Source organism: Platalea leucorodia (genome assembly GCF_965183815.1).
Source record: "Platalea leucorodia genome assembly, chromosome: 1".
Lineage (NCBI taxonomy): Eukaryota > Metazoa > Chordata > Aves > Pelecaniformes > Threskiornithidae > Platalea > Platalea leucorodia.
Window position 1 is genome coordinate 38347794 of NC_138823.1, and position 24351 is coordinate 38372144.

General features: G+C 37.8%; 1 protein-coding gene across 6 annotated transcripts in view; it reads right to left on the minus strand.

Moving 5' to 3' along the window:
• Positions 1-24351, minus strand: part of LOC309586597 (serine/threonine-protein kinase Sgk3) — a 62229-nt gene that overhangs the window by 7349 nt on the left and 30529 nt on the right. For 4 of the 6 annotated variants that reach the window (XM_082303794.1, XM_082303796.1, XM_082303798.1 and 1 more), the window contains exons 2-11: positions 22688-22893; positions 17778-17861; positions 15656-15728; positions 12722-12797; positions 6750-6837; positions 4701-4750; positions 3305-3362; positions 2426-2509; positions 2197-2328; positions 10-122 (exon numbers count right to left, since the gene is read on the minus strand). In XM_082303794.1, coding sequence (XP_082159920.1) covers positions 10-122; positions 2197-2328; positions 2426-2509; positions 3305-3362; positions 4701-4750; positions 6750-6837; positions 12722-12797; positions 15656-15728; positions 17778-17861; positions 22688-22765 — 836 coding nt within the window. In that variant the 5' untranslated portion in view covers positions 22766-22893. Of the gene's footprint in view, positions 1-9; positions 123-2196; positions 2329-2425; positions 2510-3304; positions 3363-4700; positions 4751-6749; positions 6838-12721; positions 12798-15655; positions 15729-17777; positions 17862-21563; positions 21649-22687; positions 22894-23625; positions 23692-24351 lie in introns of those variants that run through there. The other 2 variants (XM_082303797.1, XM_082303799.1) reach the window with 2 other exon arrangements.

Consider the following 24351-nt stretch of genomic DNA (forward strand, 5'->3'; position numbering starts at 1 on the left):
GAAACTTACCTGTACACTATATTTATGGAGTGTAAGTAGCCCAGTGCACTGGCTATTTCAGCAGCATAAAATCTGGCTCTGTGCTCAGGAAAGGAACGTTCTCTTTGTAAGTGAAAGAACAGCTGTAAATATGCAAACAGTAAATAAGAACATTACACACAAAAAAATGGTTAATAACGTGTAATTTTAACAGTAAAAAGTAATTTTATTTAGCCGTCCCCTTTTTTTAAAAAATGAAAAATTAAATCTAATTGGTTTTGCTGCATGACTTTGTCATCCTTTACTCACTTCCTTTCCTCTCTTTTGTAGCTCAGAAATGGATAGGTAACTCAAACGCATAAAAACATTCCCTTAAAACCAGGACTAGTCCGAAGGAACTAGAGTAAACCACTAAGCTGTGAATAGAGGTTGGCAAGATAGCCTCCTAACAGAATATAAACTGGTGTCAAATATGTAATCTTCCATTTCTGTATAGGCTTGCATTCAAAGTTTTGTATGTAAGTATTTATATAATTGTATTCTGAAATCATCTAGATGTAGATCACTTCAGGAGACATATATTCCAAGCTGATCCACAAATTCTCTCAACTACAGAGAGCTGTCTGGCTTCAAATAATTTGAGTAGATACAGAAGTCTAGCCAAAGATTAAATCATAAACATACAGATGTAACTACACTACCCATTCAACTTCTAAAAACTTTAAAAGACCAGAAATTTTCTTTTTTCTGCCTACAAAGTTTGGGAAAAAAAAAAATATAAAAAGCCACCAAAGCTTTCCAAGCACTTCATTCAAATTTGAAAGCTGTTTCGAACTGTACTTTAGTTTGCCTGGAAGAATGCCAAACAACATGGCGGCCAGGAATTCGGAGCAGAGCAAACCAGGAGTTTGCTAATACCATCTAAATAAGACGACAGTACATTAGACAAGAGAAAGGCCTATCTTGTCCCAACTGTGACCCTTAAAGGGGTCAGAACGCCAGCCCTACGAGCACCATAAATACTGGCAGTAGGCCATATGAATATAAACTAATGTATACCCCAGTTCATATCTCATCCTGGTTTATTCAGCATACTTTATACTTGTCTGTGTACATCCAGGTGCAGTGACATAATAGGAAACCTTAAGATATTGCCAAAACAAACTATTTGAATTCTAACCCTTCTCCTGTGCTCTTTCAGCTACCAGAGTTTTATCATCAAAAACAGTATCCTGTCTCATCCTTCTTTCCTGTTCTGCTTTAAGCACCTGTAAGACCTCCTGAAATGTGTACATTTTATACCAATAAATTACCAAATTGAAAACACAGCAAGTGACAAGACATACATATCTTCTTTAAAGCATGTATGTTGGAGAGGTCCTTTCATACAATAATTTTTCACTACACTGTTTTCTTCAGTCACAACTAATTTCCTAGACAGGTCCAGGTGTTATTAGTCTACAAGGCCCTTGATTTTCCACAGAACCTTTTGAAGGAACAGAAGCAACATTTTATACCCTTCTCATGTGTACTGGCTATTCAACCAGTTTATACATGAGTTTCTTGAGCACTCCTGCAAGTACTGGGTACTTTGAAAAGCAGCACGTCCCTAGCTGAAGACAAACTGCTCCAGAAGTACATTCAAACATATAGACTTCCTCCATTTCTTTCACAAGTTCACACCCCCCCCCCCCCCCCGAGTTCCTTAATGGCTCCTCAGATTCAATAGCATAGCTTCAAGGCAAAGAATCCTGAGGATAAGGCTATTTGGCAAGAAGTAATTAATTAGACCACGCAAAGCTACCGAATGATCCCAAGGTTCCCAATTGTATCAATGTAGTAAATTCAGTTGCCAGTTTCCTTCGTTCTGCTTTCGAAATACTAGTGTCTCAGCTAATGCAGATACAAAAGACAGTTTTACATAGTGAAAAACATCAACATAAGATTAATTCTTATGTACCTTAATAAAGGTACATTTATGTAACTGTAAAATACAGTATTTGTATCTGACAATCATGAATAAACTTGGGATTAAAGTTGTCGATAAGAAGAGGAACGGGGCCCGTATACCTATAGAAGTCTGTAGTAACAGCAGATAATAACAAATTTTCAAAATTGGGAGAATACTGATCATAGTCCATTGTAAAAGATCATGTCGTTCCTCCCACCTAGAACTAGCACAACAGAGACTCAAATCCAAACACAACCACCACATACCTCTCCTCCATTAACAAAATCCAGGACAAAGTAAAGCTTTTCCGTTGTTTGGAATGAGTAATGTAATCCAACCAAAAATGGATGTTTCACATTTTTCAAAAGCACATTACGCTCAGCCATAATATGTTTTTGCTATAAGGAAGTAAAAGATCAATACGTAAACAGGAATGATTTTGTAATTAAGGGAAAAAGGAAGGGAGGTGGGTGGAGAAAGAACATTTCTTTTCACCTCTTTCCTATTAAGAACAATTTTTTTCTGCAGCACTTTGACAGCATAGTATTTCCCATCCAGTTTTCGTTTTGCAAGAAGAACCTGTGAAATTCAAAACAAATGAAGAAATGCGATTGTTGCAGTTCACATTCTATTAGCAATATTTTCATAGTTTCAGCATAATTGGAAAGTATTCATGCTATTTTTTGACAATAAAGTTTGTTTGCTTTTAATATAGTCAATCAGCAATATAATCACCAATAGAGCAAGCTTACAGTTCAGTAAAATCTGTCATGATAGTGATGATATGAAAGACTGAATTATAACATTTATTTTCCAGGACCTGATGAATCTCTATCAAGATCGATTTCAGCTGGTTTTGTAAGTTTTAAAGATAATTTAATGGAAAACAACAAGTTGAAAAATAACCTGAAAACAAAGATTTCAAGAGGGATTCTCTATTGCATCTTTGCAGAATATCAATATTTAAGTCACTTTTCAGTGGGCTGTTGCTCACATTGCTCCATCGCATTAGGGGTTTGAGAAAAGAGTCCATGCCAACAAAGGGAAATGCACGGTTCGTACTCTAGCTGCTGCATAAGCACAGGGGTACCTCCCTTCCTCTCTGGGGGAAACAGAGGATCCCTATTGCTCCTAACGAGAAAGGGAAACTCCCTTTTGTTACTCCCAACAAGCGATGGAGGCAGCCAACTGCCACACCACAGAAAAAATGGCAGGGCAGCAACAGGGATCCAATACAACAGTTTATATGCCAGCCTAGACGGATAGATACCACTTCCAAAACCTCTGGCCAAGTCTAGTCAACAGTCAGTATGTGCAACACACACCAGCTACCATTCTTGCACCAGGATAAGACACAGTAAAAAGAAAACTCACCTTGCCAAAGCTGCCTTTCCCAATAACTTTCAGGAAATCAAAGTCTGTTGGTTTAGCACTGAAAGATATTCAGGAAGGAGACAGGTCATGTAGGTAGAAATTACAGGCTTTATAGCTGTACAGCAGTCTAGTGTAGCACTTGAGTTGTAATGTGAGAAGAACCGTCTGTCAGCACCCTCCTTTATTCATTATTCTACCCAACACCTAGACTTCTGCAGACCTTCCCTTGGAGGAAACAACAATTCCTCTTCATTTTGGAATTCCATTTTCCTCCTAGGAAAGTGTTCAAGTTACAAAATAAAATAAACTCAAAGGATGCAAGTCTAAGATGTAAAGGAGGAGCAAGACTGTTCTTTTATTCTCCATAGTCTAGTTTCTTGTCATTTTTAAGTCTCCATTTCCCCATGACTTTTCCTGGAGCTTATTTCTCATTTCCAGAGGGCCAAATGGATTCTCAAGCTTACATGAGGGAAGGAAGGACCAAGTTTATCTATTCTCTCTTTGCTTATCCCATCCTTCCCTCCATCCATTCCTCTCTCATTTTAAATTACAGCGAGAGGAGCGAGGCCCTAACAGCTTCCTCTTCCGTGTGTGTACGTATGAACTCACTCTCAGTTTTTCCACTTCCCACATCACCACTCCTTTCAGTTATTTCCCAGGGTTCCCTCACTTTTTCCTAAATACACAATGCAGATATAATTTTGTCAGCAAAACAATTATCCATGTTTTCAAATTCCAAAACAATAGTTACATCACCATACACCTCTCCATTATTGCCCCTGAAGGGAAGTACTCTTAAATTTAATTCCTTACTGCAATCCATTAAGCATTTCCTCCTGTTAAGCCAGAACAAATCTGTGAGGAAAGCAAAACCAAAATAGCAGTCATCTCCTAGATGAGGAAAGCACAGATTCACATAGAATTGAGAACAGAAACTCTACAGAAGACACTGAACAGAGAAGCAAGTTATGACTGCAGCAACTAGGTCTGTAGTATCAACAGGGCAAGCTGCCCCTTCGCCATGCATTAAAGCAAACTTGTTTTCAGAAACCATTCACATTCTTAACAGTTTTGCGACCACTCCCAAGACAGAGGGGTCACCTTTGCTGTAGGATCCTTACGTAAAAGGATAGCAGACTAAAAAAATCTGAAGGTGAAAAGGAAAACATGTTTTAAAAGTGGTTGTTTATGTAGCACAGGATTCAATGTTTTGCTTTCCCCTGAGCAGTGCAAACCAACAAATAAAGGCATATATCCAAAGAACTTTTCATACTGTTAACAATTACAATCAGTCTAATTTTTCAGGTTTTAAAATTAATTGTAATAATATTTCATTAAAATAAAAAATTTTACAGTAAATTGAATTACATTTTAATTCAATTTAATTGAAACCTACTGAGGATTTCCAGATGGTCCCAAGTTGATATTCTGTGAGGTAGAGTTTAACTGTTGGGAGAGACAGAGGTTTATTTTTAATATTTTTAAAATTTATTCTCTCTTATATTTCAACCAATACTAACTTCGAAATACTCGCTCAATCCGTACCTTCACACTTGTTACATTAGATTTTTAAAGAGATCTAACATCCAGATTGGGAACTTAATAAGTTGAAATATCTGGCCATCATCACCTTGTGACAAATTATTTCTATGCACATCATATTCAAGGATGAAGGTAATAAAATAATTGTGTCCAGACACAGAGGACAAGATTAGGAACAAAAATTTAAGAGCGTTTCAACAAACAACTTGTTCCTCATCTGGAATTTAACCCTTTCTGTATTTGCTCTAGGAGTACATTTTCTACCTTTTATTCTGAATTTTCCAAGATCTTATCAATAAAATAATTTTAAACCCACACTGTTTATGAAAGACATGGTGCTTTTAAAAAAAAAAAAAAAAAAAAAAAAAGAACAAAAGTGAACTTTCTCCCCACCCCAAGAAAAACATTACCAACCTTTTCTATCCTGACATTAAAGGTTAACTAACTCAATTCCAGGAATAGCATGAATCTTACCAGTACACACCCAGACAGAATTTGTAAATTACAGGGAGAGGAGGAAACCACTGTCATTTAGGCAATTTTCTCCATTTTGTTTTTGATTAAAAAAAAAAAGGCAGTATTTGTACCCTCATTGTGGTTTTGGACTTTATCAGAGAAGGATAAACTGTATTCAGATACAAGTTACCTGGGTACAGGCTAGCAGGCATCACAAAACCAGTGCTCCTACAGAAGCAGAGAATGCCCTGACAGCAGTGCTGGATGCTGCTATTCGCTAATAAGAGCCAATCACACAACAGTACCAGACAGTTTTTAAAAAGCTACTATATAAGTTTTAAGATTTTTCTTTTCTTGAGGGCTTGTTTTTGTTCCTTATTCTTCATCTTCATAAACAGTTCTTACAGTAACTATGAGAAGGTGAATTTATGAGAAGGTGAATTTTCTATCAAAAAGTATGGTCCAGGCCACTATGCATTAGCTCTCTTCCTAGTCTGGAATTTTCTTGTGGCATGACACATCATTTATTTTCCACAGAAGGTTTAGATCATTCCACATTACTTAAAATACCTTTCAAAGCAGGAGGAAACTGGTATTTTAAATTAGAATTTTGCTGCATGTTCACAGTGCTGTCAAGCACTTAAAAAAAAAAAAAAAGGGGGCAGCAAAGACTGGCATCTTTGGAAGTGAAACTTTCAGAAAACACTAAATCTGCTGTGGATCACACACAAACCAAAATGACAACTCTTGCATCTTTAACAGGGGCTGAATAAGAAAAGAAGTACTAAGATCACATCTGTAGGCCAAGAAGCGAGCCATAGAGAAAACAAGCTTAAATATGGCACTTCTGCCTTCCTAGAAATACTCCTATTTTCAAACAACACTGTTTCTGGAGGCTGTAAATTAATTTTCAGAGAATCCATCTAGCTATGTAGTGGCTTTTGTGACAAAAGAGGCTTCAGACCTCACACAGTGTTGTATGTGAAATGAAATCAAATCCAGCCGTGCTCCTGAGTGACTTTTAGAAAGACTGCATTTTTTCCCCCCAAGAAAATTATATTTCTCCCCCTATTTAAAAAAAACAACACACAAGCAAACAAAAAGACAATTAAACATTCAGTCTCCCCTGCTCCTTACCAGATGTTCTTAGCAAGAATCTTTTAAGAGATTGCAAAAACTGTGACAGCTAAGCCATGACTAAAGCTGTGTTTCTTTAACCCATGTAGCAAGTGGGGAAGAAGCAAGGCAAAGCTAGCCATCACTTTTACCCCTCTCTGCAGTTCGCATCTCACAGAAAGATATCTTACAGCCCACAGTGGAACACATTTGTTTAAAAGAGCTTGGAGGGGATTTATTGTGAAACCAACCAGTAATTTTCAGTAAATACACCTAAGATTGCCCTCAAGTAGTTAAAATTTAGAAGACTGTCCTACTTCCGTTTTATTACCTTCCGACTGCTCCTTTCATCTTCATCTTCAGATGGATCTGACTGGTGTTTTGGGTTATCCATCTGAAGAAATGCTCTGACATCTGGGCTAGAAACACAATTAACTTCATTAGCACACCAACAACCTGTATGATTTTCAGCCATAACCATAGGAAGCATAGGATTAAACAGCAGCGTACAGAGGAGTTACTCATCAGAAAGTTTTATATTTAAGTTCTGGTAATTAAGGACTGTGTACAAGAAATGCTTTTGTAGCAACATAATTCAACTGCTGAATGTGTTACATACAGTACATAAAATTTTCCACTTGCAAAAAACTGGTATGTTGAAGTATATGCATATGAAGACTTCATATGGAAATGCTCTGCAGAACTGCATTAAAAGGTAATTATTAGAAGAAAGAACACTACCCAAAGCAAGAGTTCTAACTGGCTAGCAACCACCAGGAAACCAACTTTCTTTCAAAAAATGGAAGAGTTTAAAAGCCATTTTTAGTTTTCCAAAATTAATGAAACAGTCCAACACAATACAGAATGCGATACACAGTCTGTATCCCAAAGAGAGATGCCTGCCCCAAGAGGTACATAGTTGTCACGTTCCTGTCCCCATTCGCTTTAAAGCAGAAGATGGTGATTTTGTCTTCAGACTGCATTCTAGCTGGGCACTGACAAGCCAACATAAGAAATCCCTTCCAGTCAGCTGCAGGACACAAACCCTGTCCTTCAGGAACTGGCAAGAGAGACTACAAGCTTCCCGCAGTACCTAAGGAGATGCATGTTTAACTTCACCATTGGTTTCTAGCTTCTGTCTTGGCGGGGACTGAGGGAGGAGGACTGGGAGAAAGGAGGGAAAGTAAGAGAATTCTGAGAACCCGTTCCCAGGAAGCGAGGCTTAGCCAACAGTAAGTTCAAAAGAATGTACCATCTTTCTTAACCACAGCACAGTGAGGGAGTAAAGAATAATGTAATATAAGTGAGGCAAAATTAATTCCTAAACAAATGGGTATCACGTATAGCCTATATACCACTTGAAGAGATGACTTGACTCTTTCAAGTTCCTTCAGTTCACTAAAAGTCAACGTGTTTCTCAAGGAAGAAATCTTAGCTAAATTTCAGAGATAAAAGTTCTTCGAGAAGGTCTCAGGGCAGCCACTGATAGGAAAGTCTGCCTGAGCCATTCAGTACAAGAACAGCACTAACTTACTATGGAGCTGCTCTTTCATCTTATCCCTAGTATATATTAAATAGGGTGGTTTTATAGAAGCAGCAGATACGCTTGCTTTGCTATTTCCAATCCGTTTCACCCTCCACGCTTCTGTAAAGTGAGGATGAGAAGCAAGAGATGAGCTGTTTCTGTCATTACTCCAGCTCCTGTATTTTGTATTAGCATTACTGAACCTAATTCATGTCCTGTGCTATCTGAGGCTCCCGGTCTCTATCGCTTACATTCGGTATTCCTAAACCCTACTTGAAATCTGTTTCAGTTACCTTCAGCCTTTCAGGTTTAAAATACAGCAACAAGACTGATCACATCATTTCCCACCATCATTTCAGTTTAATTCTTCTCATCTTATATGAACGCCAAATTCTGATCTATCTCAGGGTCTGTCTTGTATCCTAAGTCCCAGGAAGACAAAAACCACTGTGGTTTGAATACTGTAGTAATATTGGCTCATCATGCAACAATTTAAGTTTCAGAATCTTTGGATGTTGTCACATCAAGAATAAAAAGTTATGGTTAATGCTTTTCACTAAACCGAACAACAAAACCAGACCTTAACTACCTTTCAGCGTCAATTATTCTGGACAACTGGCTGATTAAATAGAGCATGTTTTAATACATCTCAAATAGTTACTATAGTAACTTTGTCCATGACTGAATTCACAGCAAAAAAAAAAAAAAATCTGTTCACAGTAAAAGGCTGCTGTACAGTTGCAGAGTATTCAACGATCTCCACAATACATGGCAGCCAGAAGCTAACTGATCAACGTTACATTGTTCACATTTGTAATTTTAAAAGCACCGCAAAGAAGTAGTGATTAAAAAGTTTAAATGTACGAACTTCTCAGCCAAGATTGCAGCATGTTATGCAAAATGCTGTATAGATTGGTAGGATATCTATGCTACGTTAGCTCACATGTATTAATTCAAATGTAATTTAAAATACACTGAAACTATCCTAAAATAACCTCACATATCAAATTAAAAGGATCAAGAAAACAGTTTAAAAAGGGATGCTTGACATACGTTGTACCTATACTACCAGCAAAACTTGGTTTTGTCTGGATTTTTATGATTGACTGGATAAGTTTAGTTTATGGATTATCTCTGAAATCCACAAAGGGGTGTCAAACTCTGCCTAAATAGGGTTTCTTCTGTGATACTTGTTCTGCATTACCCTTTCTGCAGAAACATATGAAGCCACTCAAAAATTTTGGACATACCCACAAATATGAACAAGCCCAAAAAGTTACACGAATTTTGAAGCAAAATGGTAAAATTAATTGCCAGTGACAGAACCTTAACATTTAAGACACACTTTATTTAAATAATGGTTCCCAGCTCCTCCATCTTCTCCCCACACCTTTAAAAAAAAAAACAAAAACAAAAACAAAAAAACCCAAACAAACCACTGCTATCTTTCTTACAGAGAGCAAAGGCTCAAAAAGTCATAAGAGACCATAAGATTTTAAAAGAGCACAACTAATGTAATGCAAGGTTTGCTTTCCCCAACATGGACTGCAAGACCTTACAATCCAGGGGTTTCATATTCATTTTTATATTCATAAGACTTCAAAACCAGAAAAATCTAGTCACTGATCTTCTAGGGAACAAACACAGAACCCTGCTTCTCACTTAAGGAACTGATGAGTCATTTTCCCTGAGAGGTTGCAGGGTATTGTCATCCTGGAGTTCTTCAAGTGTTATGCAAATGTTCTCATTTTCATTAAGGAGCTACTTTGGACTATTTAAAAATAACTACGTTACATCTTTAATGCATTCTCTATTATACATTTGGATTCAAACAGATTTTCTTTGCATGTTCTGATAGACAACTAAATGCATTACTTTTTCAGTGAAGACCTACATTTGAGGGGGCGAGCAGCCCAATTTGAATAGTTGCTCAGTGATTTAGGGGGCCTCACAGTGCTCCCAAGCAACAAACCCCCAGCTCCCATTCAGTCAGCAAGGGGGACGCATTATCAGATCTCCATCCCTTCTGACTTTTTTGTTTTGTTGTTTTTTTGGTGTTTTTGGTTTTGGTTTTGTTTTTTTCTCAACATCCACATTCTATCCATGACACGAGTTCTCTATCAAATACAGTTAGCTGTAAATGCAGCTTGAAGCTAGTCCACTTAACTCCGAATTCGGTCTAAGCCAATGACCCATCTCGCCCCGCATTCGTTGTGACAGTGATTGCAGGAAAATCCTTATCAACCATTACAGGGGCTCTCTAATCACTCTAACACACTTTAGGTTTTTGTTGGGTTTATTATTGAGCAGAACGGTTTGGCTTTGATACAATATTCGACAAACATGTCAGACCCAAGGACAAAGTCCACTGAAGGAGAAGGAAAAAAAAAAAGGAAAAAAAAAGGAAAAAAGAACACAGTGCTGCATGTTTCAGAGAATAATGTAAATATCACCATTTTGGACACACTGAATCTGATGTTTGTGCTTTTCAGTTCAGATGTTCAGGTGCCTTCCGCTCCAGAAATGAGGACATCACCATGAACCATCCTTTTTAGTGAAACAGTTTTCCTAGGTAGGACTTAAAAATATGACATCCTGGTACTGGTTTTAATGCTTAAGAGATGTAGTGGAATGTGGACTTCCTTAAAGGTTTATGAGAATGCATAACCCACTAAGTCTCCCTTGTACACTACTAACTTTACCTAAGTTATTTTACCTAATATCAAGTTTAATTAGCACGTTAAAGCAAAACAGTCTATGAAAGCAAGGATGCGGACTATTTGTGAAGACTCAGTCACCATATATTCTTTGAGTAGTTTCTAGCAGATTTAAAACAAAACAAAAAACCCAAAACCACAACCCAGCAAAGTCATAAAGTTTTGGTATTTCTTAACTAACAACATTCATTGGCACATAGAAAAGGTGACAGATTATGTAATTATTAATATTATTTGTTGCAATGGAGCACTGCAAAAAGTAAAAGCACACTCCAGAAAAACAAAGTACCTTGCAGTTATTAAAAGAACAATAACACAGAAATTACTATAAAATTAAATGCTTTTGCACTGAATTGTGAATTAAAGGCTTGCTTTTTCTCCCACATAAATTGCTGTTACTTTAAGGGTGGGGAGGAGGAGAACAGCACAAGACAAACTTCAGCCTCTATTTTGGTTTTATTGAAGAAGTATGCCTAATAAGCTTTTTATTTTACACATTTCCAACAGCACCTAACACTTTAAGACCTATTTCTTAATACTGGTTTAAGTTCCAGACAGGCTAAGTGCCATATTAAAGAACACAGATTCAGCTACAGATGCATTTGAGCATAAAGCAATTTTAAAAGCTCACAAAAATTTAAGAAGGCAAGTGCATTTCAGATTTGGTTGTGTGTGTGGTTTTTTTTTTTTTTGTGTTTTTTTTTTTTTTTTAAGCACTCAACTTTGTGATGTGCACTGAAAAAAGAAAAGTACCATTTTACCTTTGGAAAACAAATATAGTATGTTTTGACACAAAATATTTTGTACTTGAACATACTGACAACCAAACAGGCTGAGGGGAGGGGATTGTGCCGAATGAAACCAGTGTCCCTTCCTAATGTAACAAAACAGATTAGCTTTCAATAATTAGTTATTTTAAAGTGCTTTCTATTCTTTCCCAGAGAAGAACATGACTATGATCACAAACCTCACAGTATTTGTTCTAGTGGAAAACTATTCCACCGTAAAGACTTTGTTTCGAAATTTTTTCCACTTTCTTCCTTTCCACAAGGAAGTATATGTAAAATGCTCTTTTTTTTTTTTCCCAAAAACGAAAGGAAGTACATATTTCAGGTTAACAGGACATTAAATAGTTCATTTGTTGGGGAAAAAAAAAAAAATCTGATTGCACACTGCAAACTGCAGCAATATTCTGTCAAGAGATTTTTTTTTTTCCTGTGGGAAACGGGCAGTTTCACAGGTTGTACGTATAGGCTAATTAAACAAAGCATATGTATTAAAGACATTTACTCAACACTAAAGCCAAACATAGAGCTTCACCATTTTACTAGTTCAAGTAACGCAGAAAGTTGCAAGGATTTAGTTTCAACTGATTAGGTATAGATTTAAAGAAAAACACAGTTTATCCCCCAAATCGGTTCACACACAGAAGCGCTATCCTCCAGATTTAACTGGAGCTGACTCTAGCACATCCCCGTCTCTCATTCATCACCATCCCACTGATGGAGGTTAACACGCCTGCCGTTCTTCTGACAGAACAGTTTATGTGCAAGCTTATTCATCTGCTTTAGGCAGGTCAGCTTCATTATCCCAAACCACCTAAGCAAGCTGATTAAGCTACTTGGTTAACAGGCTTAAAACAAGTTCTGGAGTAGACACATGAACTGCTCTAACAAAAGGATGCAGGCAGTGACTTGCTCCCAGGACAATGTAGTAGCAAGTGACAGTAGTTTTCAAACAGTAAAGCTATCAGCAAAACAAACACCTGCCCTACAGCAACAGAGTTTACACTGGAATCTGCACCTCTTGAACTAAAATCAGTTAACTGTCCACAAGTTTATTTGTGGATCAGTTTTCAGAAAACAAAGACATCTTTACACTGCTCATCAGTCTGTAGATTTTTCCTGAAGGAATGAACAGCCATATTAAAGTTTATTTATTATGCTTAAGAGCACTGAACAGGTAGAATATGTTTTCTGGTTAAAGTACTTAATTTGCAATTTTGTATTTGACAACCCGTCTTTTAAATAGTCCTTATAAAACAGAAATGAAACTACTTACTGGTTGCATAGCTCTGGCTGTCTAACTAAATTCTGAATGAATTCATTCAGTCCTGCTCTTCTCTGTTTAATGAAATCTGGGGGGAAAAAAAAAAAGATAGATTTATCAGAATGATCAGTCAGCTGGTGAAAAAGACTTCTTCTCAAATTTTTTTCATTTTTTTTTTAAGGACTTGAACAGCAGTTAAAAAGAGATTGGTTCATGATTGTTTCTGTATATGAAAGTCACAAGCTTAAAACATTCAAGTGAGGTGACAGAACAAATTTCAGTTTCTCTGCTATGCTACCTGAAAATGGAGAAAGCCAGGTGGATTAAAAGTGCACTGCAGTGCTTCAAGAACAGCACGTAACTGCAGTGGGCTAACCTGTGCAGCCTTCATTGCACGGGTGGGCCCTTCAGGACCTGATTCCACTCAGAAAAAAGCCACAGGCAACACTTGACATCAGTTGTCCAAGTCAAGTTTTTACACGAACAGTCCCACCAAGCAGCATATTTCCATAATACACGTATGGCAGTGGGAAAGTTGCACAACTCATCCAGCCAGCAGGCACTCAGATGTAACCATTAAAGTTAACTAAATAAAATGCCTTTTTTCCCCCCGTTTTGGACATCATCTCTAATGTAAAGAAAAAAAAAATGCTCAGAATCTCCACCCTCACCCAAAGCTTAAAACACATAACTTTTCTTTAGCAATATGGAAAGATACACAAGGGACTTGAAATTGAAAAAGAGCTCTAACATGAAATAAAGTGCAAAACAGAATAATCTTGTCTTTCGTTACTAATATCAACAATATTTGTATGGAAAAAGAATATTTAACTTGTGTATTAACTTTTAAGGTATTCCAATGACTCTTTCTATCACATATAGATTACTGACAACTATTAAAATTTTAAATTAAAATTAAATTTCAATTAAAAGCTGTATTTCAAGTATTAAGAAAAATGTTAATATTGTTTCAGGGATGTAATCCCTAAATTCGTGTTAGGGTATTTAATAATCCCAAATTACTGACATCAAACAGGAAGGTAAATCTGCATAAAGATGTTAAGGGAGTCACCAACATCAAGCAGTTTCAGTATGGCGGATGTATAACGCAGTCAGCCACGCTAAGCCTACAGAGCTATCCATGTTGTTGCAGATAGAACACCTGCATCACATCAGCTCAAATGTATTCTGTAATTTTCTAGTTCTGTGTTCTGGCTGGTTTCTGTTATTTCCCTCTGCCCCATTTTTGAAGTTAAAACAAGATTAATTTTGAAATAACCTAAGCGACAATAAAAATGGAGCGTTTAAATGACAACATATGTTATGACAGTATTTTTGGTAGACTTTAGGAAAAGAGATATGTAAGTTTCACTCTGCTGCACTTACGACTCCAATGCAATAGTACAATGCTGCACACCCAAGCGTGGATTGACAGAAGTAAAATACCTTTTCACCATTTCTGAAGTATGTGACCTATTCCAGAAGCCAGTAGAAACATCACATCAAAGCTTCAATAAATCAGTGTTAAGATAAAGAATTATTTAAATAAGCATCATGGCTCCATCTCCACCCTGCCCCCCAGCAAGAAACATCTTGAGAACTATTTAATTTCTCATGCTTCAAGGATTTCAGGATAGTTCACAGAAATTTAAAACAAGTCTGAGGACTTTTTTTACATATATAGTTTTAATGACGTTTTAGGGTTTATTTTTCCCCATTTAAACTCCAGTTTCCTAAATCTGACACCAAGGAATCCACCTGTACATTTGGCTGTACAGCAGACCAGACTGCATGACATTACTAGGTCTTCAGCCAGCTCTGAAAACCCCAAGGTCAGAGAAAAGCAAAGAAACCAAACCAAGTCATCCATGTATACATAAATACATGCAGAACTTTTGGCAATCATTTACATCTTCATCAGAAGAGGACATCAGAGCCTAGATACTTGCATTTGATTATTTTAATAAAAAAAATAAAAGGGAGTTTCACGTCAGGGTCCAGATGATTAACTGTCACTGACAAAAATGAATTTGTTTGAAACAACTCTCCAAACCCCAAAACACCACATCCCAAGAAGTTCAACATCCTTGGATCCATTTGTTCTTCAGCAAAGGAGAAAATGACATGCTTGAAATAGGTGCAGGAGAAGGTGAAACTACAAACACAGTCTGATCATATCAGCAAGCCCGGGGAGGGTGTGAGGTTCCCAACGACCATCAGGAAAACTCTTAAGGAAAAATGGCCTGAACGAAAGGTATAAACACACAGAACAAAGGCCTGGCCTCCCATTTGCCTTTTTATTTATTCATCGGTGGTGCCACCTAGATTAATTCAATGCACTTTACAAGTGATTTTCCATTAGTATTTTGATGGGGACAGAGCAAGCTTAATTGGGACCCATCACTGCTAACTGGATCACATCGTGTTCACATCAGACAGGCTTCTGTAAGTGAACAACAGGAAGAGGTTCATTTTCATCTAAACCGTACAAGGAAGCACATTTAGATAGAGTGAGTTCAAAAGCCTTCGAAGATAAATCCTCTAGTTATTTAATTTTTCAGAGGGAGAAAAAAAAGTCACACAAATGAAGTTTAAAATTTACTAGGTGTACATTTTAAAGAGTTTGGGTTTTGGCTCTTGCTTTTATAGAAGAGAGATTACACCTGACAGTTCAGAATCTCTCACAATCCTGAATATGGGAGGGCTGAGAGCAGCCTTCAGTGCAAGAGAGGCACTGGGCCACTAAGCCACACTTTGCTCAATATCACAAGGTAGAATACCTACCTACGCTAGTTCCTGTTCTTGACTGAAGCATGACTAAACTTCGGTTTAGTCACTGTTTTGAGGACTGGTATAAAGCTCATCTAAGATAGCTTCTCGTAGGCTGGAATAGATCAATTTTCATATAAAGAAACTGACAAAATGAGTAACAAGATGATAACTTACCGGGATCAAAATTATCTCCAAATATTCTTTTAGCTGGAATCTTCAGGTTCATGGTGGGAAATTGCTTCTTTAGCTGTAAACAAAACACGCACAATTGGATTGTGCTTAGACATCAAAGTACCTAGAAATAATTGCGTTTTGTTTGTTTTCTGACAAACAGTTTGAACATCTGATTATTAGTAATTCTGCTCCTCTCTGCCATCTTCTCTACTCGTACACTTAAGGGAAAAAAGCAAACGCAAAACAACCTGTACTCAGCTTGTTTGCACCCCTTGCACCCTTTTCAATTCAAAGGCCATCTCGCTTTAGAAAGCTATGGACTATTGCAGCTATCTTCTGCAATATTGGCAAAATGGTTTTCCACTTGCCCCAGATTAACAAGTAGGCTAAAATGTTGGTTTTATTCTCCTCTTTACTTCCTTCCTCCATCAGTTCACTATCTCTCTCGGGTTTGTTTTTTCTTGCCTGCTTACATAGGGATGTATGCATGAGGTTTAAGATGGGTTGGGGATACAGGCCTCTGGGTTTTGCCCAAACAACATTCTTAAAGCTTCAGAAACCACAGGTGGTCGACCCCTAAGTCAAAATTGTAAATAGATAAACAGCCTGTTTTATGATACTGCATTTAATAATTTGATCGTATTCCACACTTGATAAACTGACCAGAAGATTGTATACAACAGCACTGAATAAAATAACTGACATGAGCCAAGCCTTGACTAGATTGGTTTCATCTTCAAGCGCTCCAGGAAGAGCAATCTTACTCTCATCCTCTTTAAGAGAGTAGTTTTCTAATACAGTAGCTAGCAATTCTTCTTTCCTTAGGAACATCGGTATCCAGGGAAGTCGTGCAGTCACAGTCCCTGGAGTATTCAAAAACCGTGTGGATGTGGTGCTTCGGGACATGGTTTAGAGGTGGACAAGGCAGTTAGGTTAACGGTTGCATTCGATGATCTCAGAGGTCCTTTCCAACCTTAACGATTCTATGATCTCTTCCAGTTAGCCACACAAGTTCTCTTTGGTGTACTACACTATATGAATTACACTGAATAGAAACTGGACTAAATGTCCTCCTGGTTATGCTTCCCCAGGACCTCCACCTCTACACATGTTACAAAGACCAGTGATGAACAAACTTCAGCAGAGCAATCCTAATCTGAATAGCAAAAGATGTGGCAAAGGGAACAGGATCACCAACACTCACTCTGCAGGTATCAAAAAGGGGATACTTTGTTTTCACATCACCTGGAAGTCTATCCCAAGATGCAGGTAAAGCATAGCCTGGTGCATCTAGGCTGACTTCAGCTCAGACCTTTTAAGACAGCTCCAAGCTCACTGCCTGCATTTGTAATAACACTGTCACACACTTCCCATAGGGGCAATGGAAGGGAAATGAAGGCACAGATAAGTAGCTGGTAATCTTTTCTTATGGGGATCACAGAGGAATTATTTGTTAAAGCAAAAGCTGTGTGCTCTAAACATGAAGAACTGGAGAAAAGTATGGACACAAGACACATAATAGACTGCACATCTGAGCAATTATTTGCCCCACTTGCCCACTATGTAAAAAGGGGCAAAATCCTCTTCTAGCAATGAACCCAAGAAATCCATACTTAGTTGCTGAAGAGGTCTGTTTTATTTGGACCACTGCCACAAAAATTGGCTATGAAACTGCAGGTAGCAATTTCCATAACTGACTTACCAGAAAGTTTATATTAAGAAACAAGGATTTGTTCACTGCTTTCAGTACTTCAACGTAAAACACTTATTTTAAGAGAAATTTATCTATCTAGATGTTTCAAGTTTTGTAGTGATTTTTACCATCATGAATAAATGCACATTTTGGATGTTCTGACAACAAGTAAATTGGAAGTTTCTCTCATTACACTATGATCCCAACCAACAATAAAACAAAAGTGAGAAATAAGTGGATTTCGAATTTGAAATTCAAACAAACCGAAGCTTTAAAAAAACACCCTGCCATTTCCTTTAAACAGGCTCCTATGGTTGTTGAATGTTGACTCAAACTCCTCCATGAGGGAATTAACTCAAATCATAACGCTGCAAACAAGTGTTACTCTGTGCTATTTTGGCGTGATTTCATAGCTTGCCTTTTACTTACCGTATTGTAGAGTTTATCAAACTCTGCATACCGTCTGAAGACAAACCATTCATTTCTGCCAACTGAGACCAACACTTTGTAAACCTGTAGTAACAAAGATAAAGTTATTGCCAACAGCAAAGTTTAAGAAAACCTCCCAGGTTTAGTCCTGTGGTGGAAATAAGAGCATGTTCAATGTATTGTGTAAATGTACTTGTTGAGCTATATATTTCTTACAGCTGTCACACAGACATCAACACAAATGATTAAAAGAACAATTAGAAGAGTCTGGTATTTTACAGAAATAGTTTTTGTTTACCTAGTGTTTAAGCTGATTTAATGGAGTTTCATAAGTTAATTCATACCCACAAGAACACCTGGCCATCAGACAGTAGTCTACAAAAATTTGCTACAAAATTTGTTAACAACTTGATAATCCATAATAAAGACTAACATTAAAGAAATAAAGCATTTAAATACTGAAGATTGCCTTCATCAAAACCTAAAGAGAAAGCATATATGGAAGGCAGTTATAAAGATAACTGTTCCTTGCAACATCCTGAATACATATTACAGTCAGGATCCTGGCAGATGACACAATCGTTCAGGTTGGGAAAAAACGCTGCTGCAGCTGAAATACAGCAGCAGGTTACACAATCCACAGCACTGGGATCCAGGGAGGCGTAGCTGGAACCTGCTGCACAGTTCTGGCCATTCAAATCCCAGGGCAGCAGAGGACTCCAGTAGCCAGACAGATTGTCAGTCCCTGGCTTCATAAACCTAGTTGACAGCTGAGTGTCCAGCAGGCTTCTGTCTCTTACGCAACTAGTTGACCTTCTGTCTCCACCTTCTTGTGCTTCCAGAAGGAGCCTGCCTGTTCCTCCAGGGGAGAGGATGGGCACAGCAAGGAAATGAGTGCAGAAGGCTGCTAATTCTCGAGATAGAAAACTGGACCAATGCCCCAGTCTCCCTTCTGTCCTGCAACAGCAGCTCACCTCTCTCTTTTTAACGCTCTCAGTGGAAGTGGCAGCCACCAACATCAGTTCCTTAGCCCGAGATTTGCATTCATGCTACGTTAACTGCTCAAATAAGCTGCTCTCAGTCTTCCCTGAGGAACACAGGAGGCTGGATAGCAACATCCAGTAGGATGCTGGTAAGACTCTACCTAGAAAACCAGCTTTCCCTTATACTGCTACACAAGCATTAGCATAAAACCTAGCTACTCACCTTCTAGAGCCTCCCTAGACTGTAAACAGCAAAAGCTTCAGCTGTAAAGACTTCAGTACTGTCCTCCTCAACTAGCTATCTTATACAACAACCAAGTCCCACAAATAGTGCTCAAACACACATTTTCATTCCCCATGGTTGCATGGCAGATCAATGCCAACAAGCTTAAGAAGCAGGCCATGGACAACTTCTTAAATCAGCAGGGCAAAATGCATAGACTGCAAAGTGCACAGGCAAGCAAAACTTAGGATACAAGATGATATTTACCTCCTCGTCAACCTCAAAATTAAAAAAGTTTTGTTCTTGCAGTAGCTAGCTGTAGAACAATGACACAGTCAACATTTTTTACACAAGAGAGCATAAAAAAAATATCCATACGAGGTCATCCATTTCACACCATCACTGAAGCTCTTGCATACCCAACAAAGTAGAAACTGCAAGTTCGACAGCAATGGAAGCACTGAATGATAAGAACACATATGATATCTACAAAGAATTTGGTAAAACCCAAAACCACAACATGTCTTTGGGCTGTATTACTACTATCAGCTACACCTATGTAATGATTTAGAGATGTGCAATGCTTGTTTCGGGGGGGGGGGGGGGGGGGGGGCGGGAATCTAGCCTTACTTAGATAATAACCTTTTCAAATCTAATTACTCCTAAACCAAAACTAGTCTTAGAAAACTCCTAAAAAATAGATAAGATGCATCCACACCTTGTGATACGTGGATAAATACTGCAAAGCTTTGGGAAAGGAAAAAGGAAGAAAAAGAAACAGAATTCCTGAAAACATCACTATCACCACCATAAACCATCTTCCCAGACGCAGATAGGATAGGGTCCAGCTATTTCTGGATGTGATAGATTTCTTCACGAAATAACTAAAATGAAAAGGCTTCAACTCTGTTTTGGTAGCTCATGCTTCTGGATTAAATGTTCAATTTGTATTAAACAAAGCTAAGTAAAAAGGTGGGCTGTTTTCCAATTTCAAGAGAGCAAGCATTGAGAAAGTAACAAAACTATTTATTGTCAACAAAATCAAAAAACAACTCTGCAATTTTCACAGGGCTGGGGATTACTATTATACATCGCAGATCTGAGATGAAGTTTCCAGATTTAATCAAACAGCACCCTTGAAAGAGATTTCTTAATAAGCCTGTATATGATTGGGGTGTGAGGGGAGACAACAGGTCAGAAGAGAAAAATTAAGCCTCAGACATTCAACAGCATAGGGGTAAAAGCGAGAAATCCAGAACAAAGCTATTTGGCAAAACAGGCAAAAAAAAGTGGCCCACTATGCAGCAAGGACAGAATAGCAATTAATATAGCCTAGATATGGTCCAAAACAAGCAAGTATTTTGCTCTTTTTATGAAGAAAGTGAATGCTGAATCTTCAGAAAAACGCAGGACAGTGAACTAGGGTGGGTATACATAGAGGCTGGTTACCACGAACTAAGTGGAAGCAAAAAAGCTTCCTTGCCAGAACACCCGAAAAATTCAAACATTAAATTATTAGTCAAGGAAAAAAAAAATTGGTAGTAAATATATCAAATGCATGCAGTATTTAACAAAAGCAAATCAAATATTCAATAAAAGGTTATGAAAATGCTCAAGAAGAATGAACAGTTCATCTCCAAAGACAAAATTGAGAAGTTTGACTCATTTATCAGAATGAAGACTGCACAGAGACAAGATTGTTTTTAAAAATGCTTCATCAGGGCAAGCATGAGGGGGAAAAAGAAGAGTTAGTAAAAGCAAAGTTGCACATACTTGTCTTATTTCCATGCCAGCATTACGTGAGCCACTGTAAGGTTTGAGCTGGAATTCATAGTTTCTATTCAGACCAGTAAGATTCTAGAATAGCCTCAGAAGCGGTAGTGATATATACTGTAAGTGTCAGTAAGGTGAAGATTATACAAAATAGTCACCTGAAGTCTTTCCTAGCCTTTATCACTTTAACCTTTTCTTTCACCCTAAGGTTCTTATTGCTCTTTACGGAAATGGCACTAACATGGCTATCAGAAACAGCTATACCTACCACAAATTTTTTAAGAACTGTTTGCCCCCACACCCCTTTCTTGCTCCCCTCCAAAAGCAGTACTGACAGGCTCCGGTCATTACAACACAGCTACAAAAGAGGAAACACAGTAAAAGCACTGACATGCTGGAATTCACAGTTCCCACCACGAAGTTTAGTATGACCCTCGCTTCTGTTATCAAATTCTAAAATATATGTGATAATACTCAAAAGCTTGGTTGTGAAAAGCAGTTCTTGTCAAGCTGCTAATTGATGCAGAAAGCAGAAGCCGCCAAGACAAAGTGTACCTCCACATAGTGCAAGCTGGGTTGGACTCCTTTCCTCCCCTCCCTTAACCCCCAATTTCTGAAGTTTCCCACTCTTGCTTGTACAGCTTTCTAAAGGGCACGCCCAAAGAAAGTGCCTTTAAGTTGCTAAGGTTGTCACACAGATCTTCAGATAAAATTACCTGGAAATCACAACACTAGTATGTACCACAAATGTACTACACCGGCACATTTTAACAGCAGGACTGCCAGCACTGACGCAATAAAACAAACCTGTTTTGCTCAAGTTTAGGCTTCTTTGAAGTTTTTCCTGCTCATTTGAGTTTCACATGCATGCAGCAGTTTAAAGTATTAGTAAAGTTCCCTTTTGCTTGCTCCCTTTTCCAGCACACTCCTTCCCCAAATTACATCTTGATACACTTGTACAATCAAATAGCATTATTCTCCTCTGAGGAAGGGAGGTGAAGAGGAAAGACATATATATATCTCAAAGTAAGTCTTTGTTTTGTTGTATTCTTCAGACAGCAATTCAGTCTAAGGGTGTTTGCATTCCACATCTGAAGAGTGACTAAGTCACTCAAAAAAAAAAAAAAAGCTTAGAGGAAGTTGCACAAGAGCAATGAAATAGTTCAAGCTTTTTAAAGGAAGTATTACAATGCTGTCTTTATATCCTAGCATACATATAAGCAAAACAAAAATTCATGCCATGCTGTTTTTCAGTATGCAATGCAAAGAGTTTCCCCACAGAATGGGAAGACTTTAATTCCAGAAAGCAAGTCAAATTGGGAGGTGAAAAAAGGAAGAGGGAGGGGAATGACAAGAAGTGGAAATGGGAGCAGGATAGGAAAAAACTCATAGGCATTAGAAATAGAAAACAGGAAGACAGAGGAAAGGTCTTTAAAAAATTTGATGGTTTATATTTTTTTCTTTTACACAAAAAATTATAAAAGTATAATAAGAGATCTAAGAAAAAAGCAGCCATTTAAAAAAAGACAAAACCCCAACCAAACCCACACTTTACTCCATCACAAAATAAATGTTTTCATGAAAAATAATGTAGGATGCCAAATCTTAATCTGATTTGGTACCAAAATGTTATCCCTGCATCTGGACACTTATGTATTTTCTATGAGAAAATGCTGCTGTTTGGAGGTAAAAATACCAGAAATTTGTAAAGCCAAATACTTTTTGCAGAAAGCAACACAGTTAAACACTGTAAAACATTCACAACTTCTCACACTGGACTATGGCCAGTACTCACAAGAGCAAGTGAGCAGATTTCCATAAACCTGTTGAAAATAAGACCAAGCTTACTAGTAAAAACCCGAGAAAGTAGCACTTCTAGGCACTAATAGCCTATGCATTTGCGTACAGTGCTTACACTCTTACATACTTACAGTAAATCTTTTTTTCTTCTCTCTGTGTTCATCAGAGCTGGGAATGCTAACACTTGGGCAGCTTTCTTTGAGATCCATTGTATGTGATCTTTTGACAAATTTGTTACAGAACCCTGCTTCGGGTGTTGCAATCAGAAGATATCTTCAACGGTACTGATCCAAGATATGCAGCTTTTCTTGAGAAAATGCGAATTCCATCATGTAATCTTAAAGTAAACAGAAAAGGAAAATTAAGTACAGGAACACTTAACTCACAGTGCTAAAACCTGTGAGACAAGAACGTTTCTTGGCAGGAAATGCACTTTACTATGCACATATACAGCCATAATCATTATGATTTTGCAAACTGTTTTATGCTTGTGGTCCTTTGTTGTTTCACTGAAATCACTCGTGTTCTCTAAGGACGCAAGTGCACCCAAAAAATCACCGGGTTGTGTAGACATTCTGGAAACAGATTTGGGCCCACTACAGACAATACTTCGAAGGAACAAAAATAGAGCACAGAGAAATAATTAAAGATGACAACCTGGTATCAGACATCTGAGAAAAGCCACTAACATGTACATTCAGAACAGTTCATTTCAAAAACAAAGGTTTTCAACTGCATGACTCTGTACCAGAGGGCATTTCAGATTTGTCAGAACATGCTGAGTGTACTTAATTATCACATCAGAGATGAAAGACAACATGAGAAGAAATAATTTTTCATGTGAATTTTAGAGAGGGACACAGGTAGCATCATGTGTCTGTCTGAGTATTTACCTTCTCTGCCCCCATACTTGGCATACTTTGTGTTTAGCAAGAACAGTAAGGTCATCCATTCCCTTCAGCAGAACACTTAGCTTCCTTGCAGAACTTGAGAAGGGCACAATACAAGAGAGGATAAAGCCATCAAAAAGGCAGAGTGCTTAGTATTAACTAGATGCCTCTTCACTCACCGAATGACAGTATTGTCCACACCCACCTTGAGCACAAACCAGTTGTTTACTGGGCCCCACTGCAAGCAACAGGAACTGCAGCACAGCCTAAGAGCAGCAAAAATTAATGCTACGTAGCTACAACCCTCTGTTCAGGCCTGCACGGCTGTCTGAAACGTTTTAGTGAATGCAGCTCAGCTTTTAGAACACTGTGTGTCTAACCAACTTACAAAACATGAGAAAAATTTTTTAGAAAGAGGAGACCTCAGTTCTCTTCACAACATGCAGAGGAAAAAGAAGCACGCAGTTCAACATTTAATGCCCTATTTTCTTAAAACAAGGAAGTATAGAAGTGAACTGTGTATTTCATAATATAAATTTCCAAAAAGCTCAAACTAATCCAATGCAATTCTGCTATTAAAGAGACACCCATATTTATGTTGGCACAAAGGCCAAAGTCCCTGGAATCCAGTGAAAAGATTTGTTCTTGATACCCAACTAGTCTCAGTCAGTCAGCTGACTATTTTCCTTGTTGTCAAAAGCCAGATCATGTCTCTGGTTCAAACTTCATGTTATTATTCCTCCTGTAGCCATTTAAAATTAAGTAATTTTCAAAGATCTATCTGGTGGCTTTAAACAAAAAGGAGTGTTTGAAACCACTGTAATCACAGCTAAGTGATAGATCATCCATACTGCAATGTATTTAGAGAATAATTTTTAGTTACATCTGCATTCAACTTAATTTGA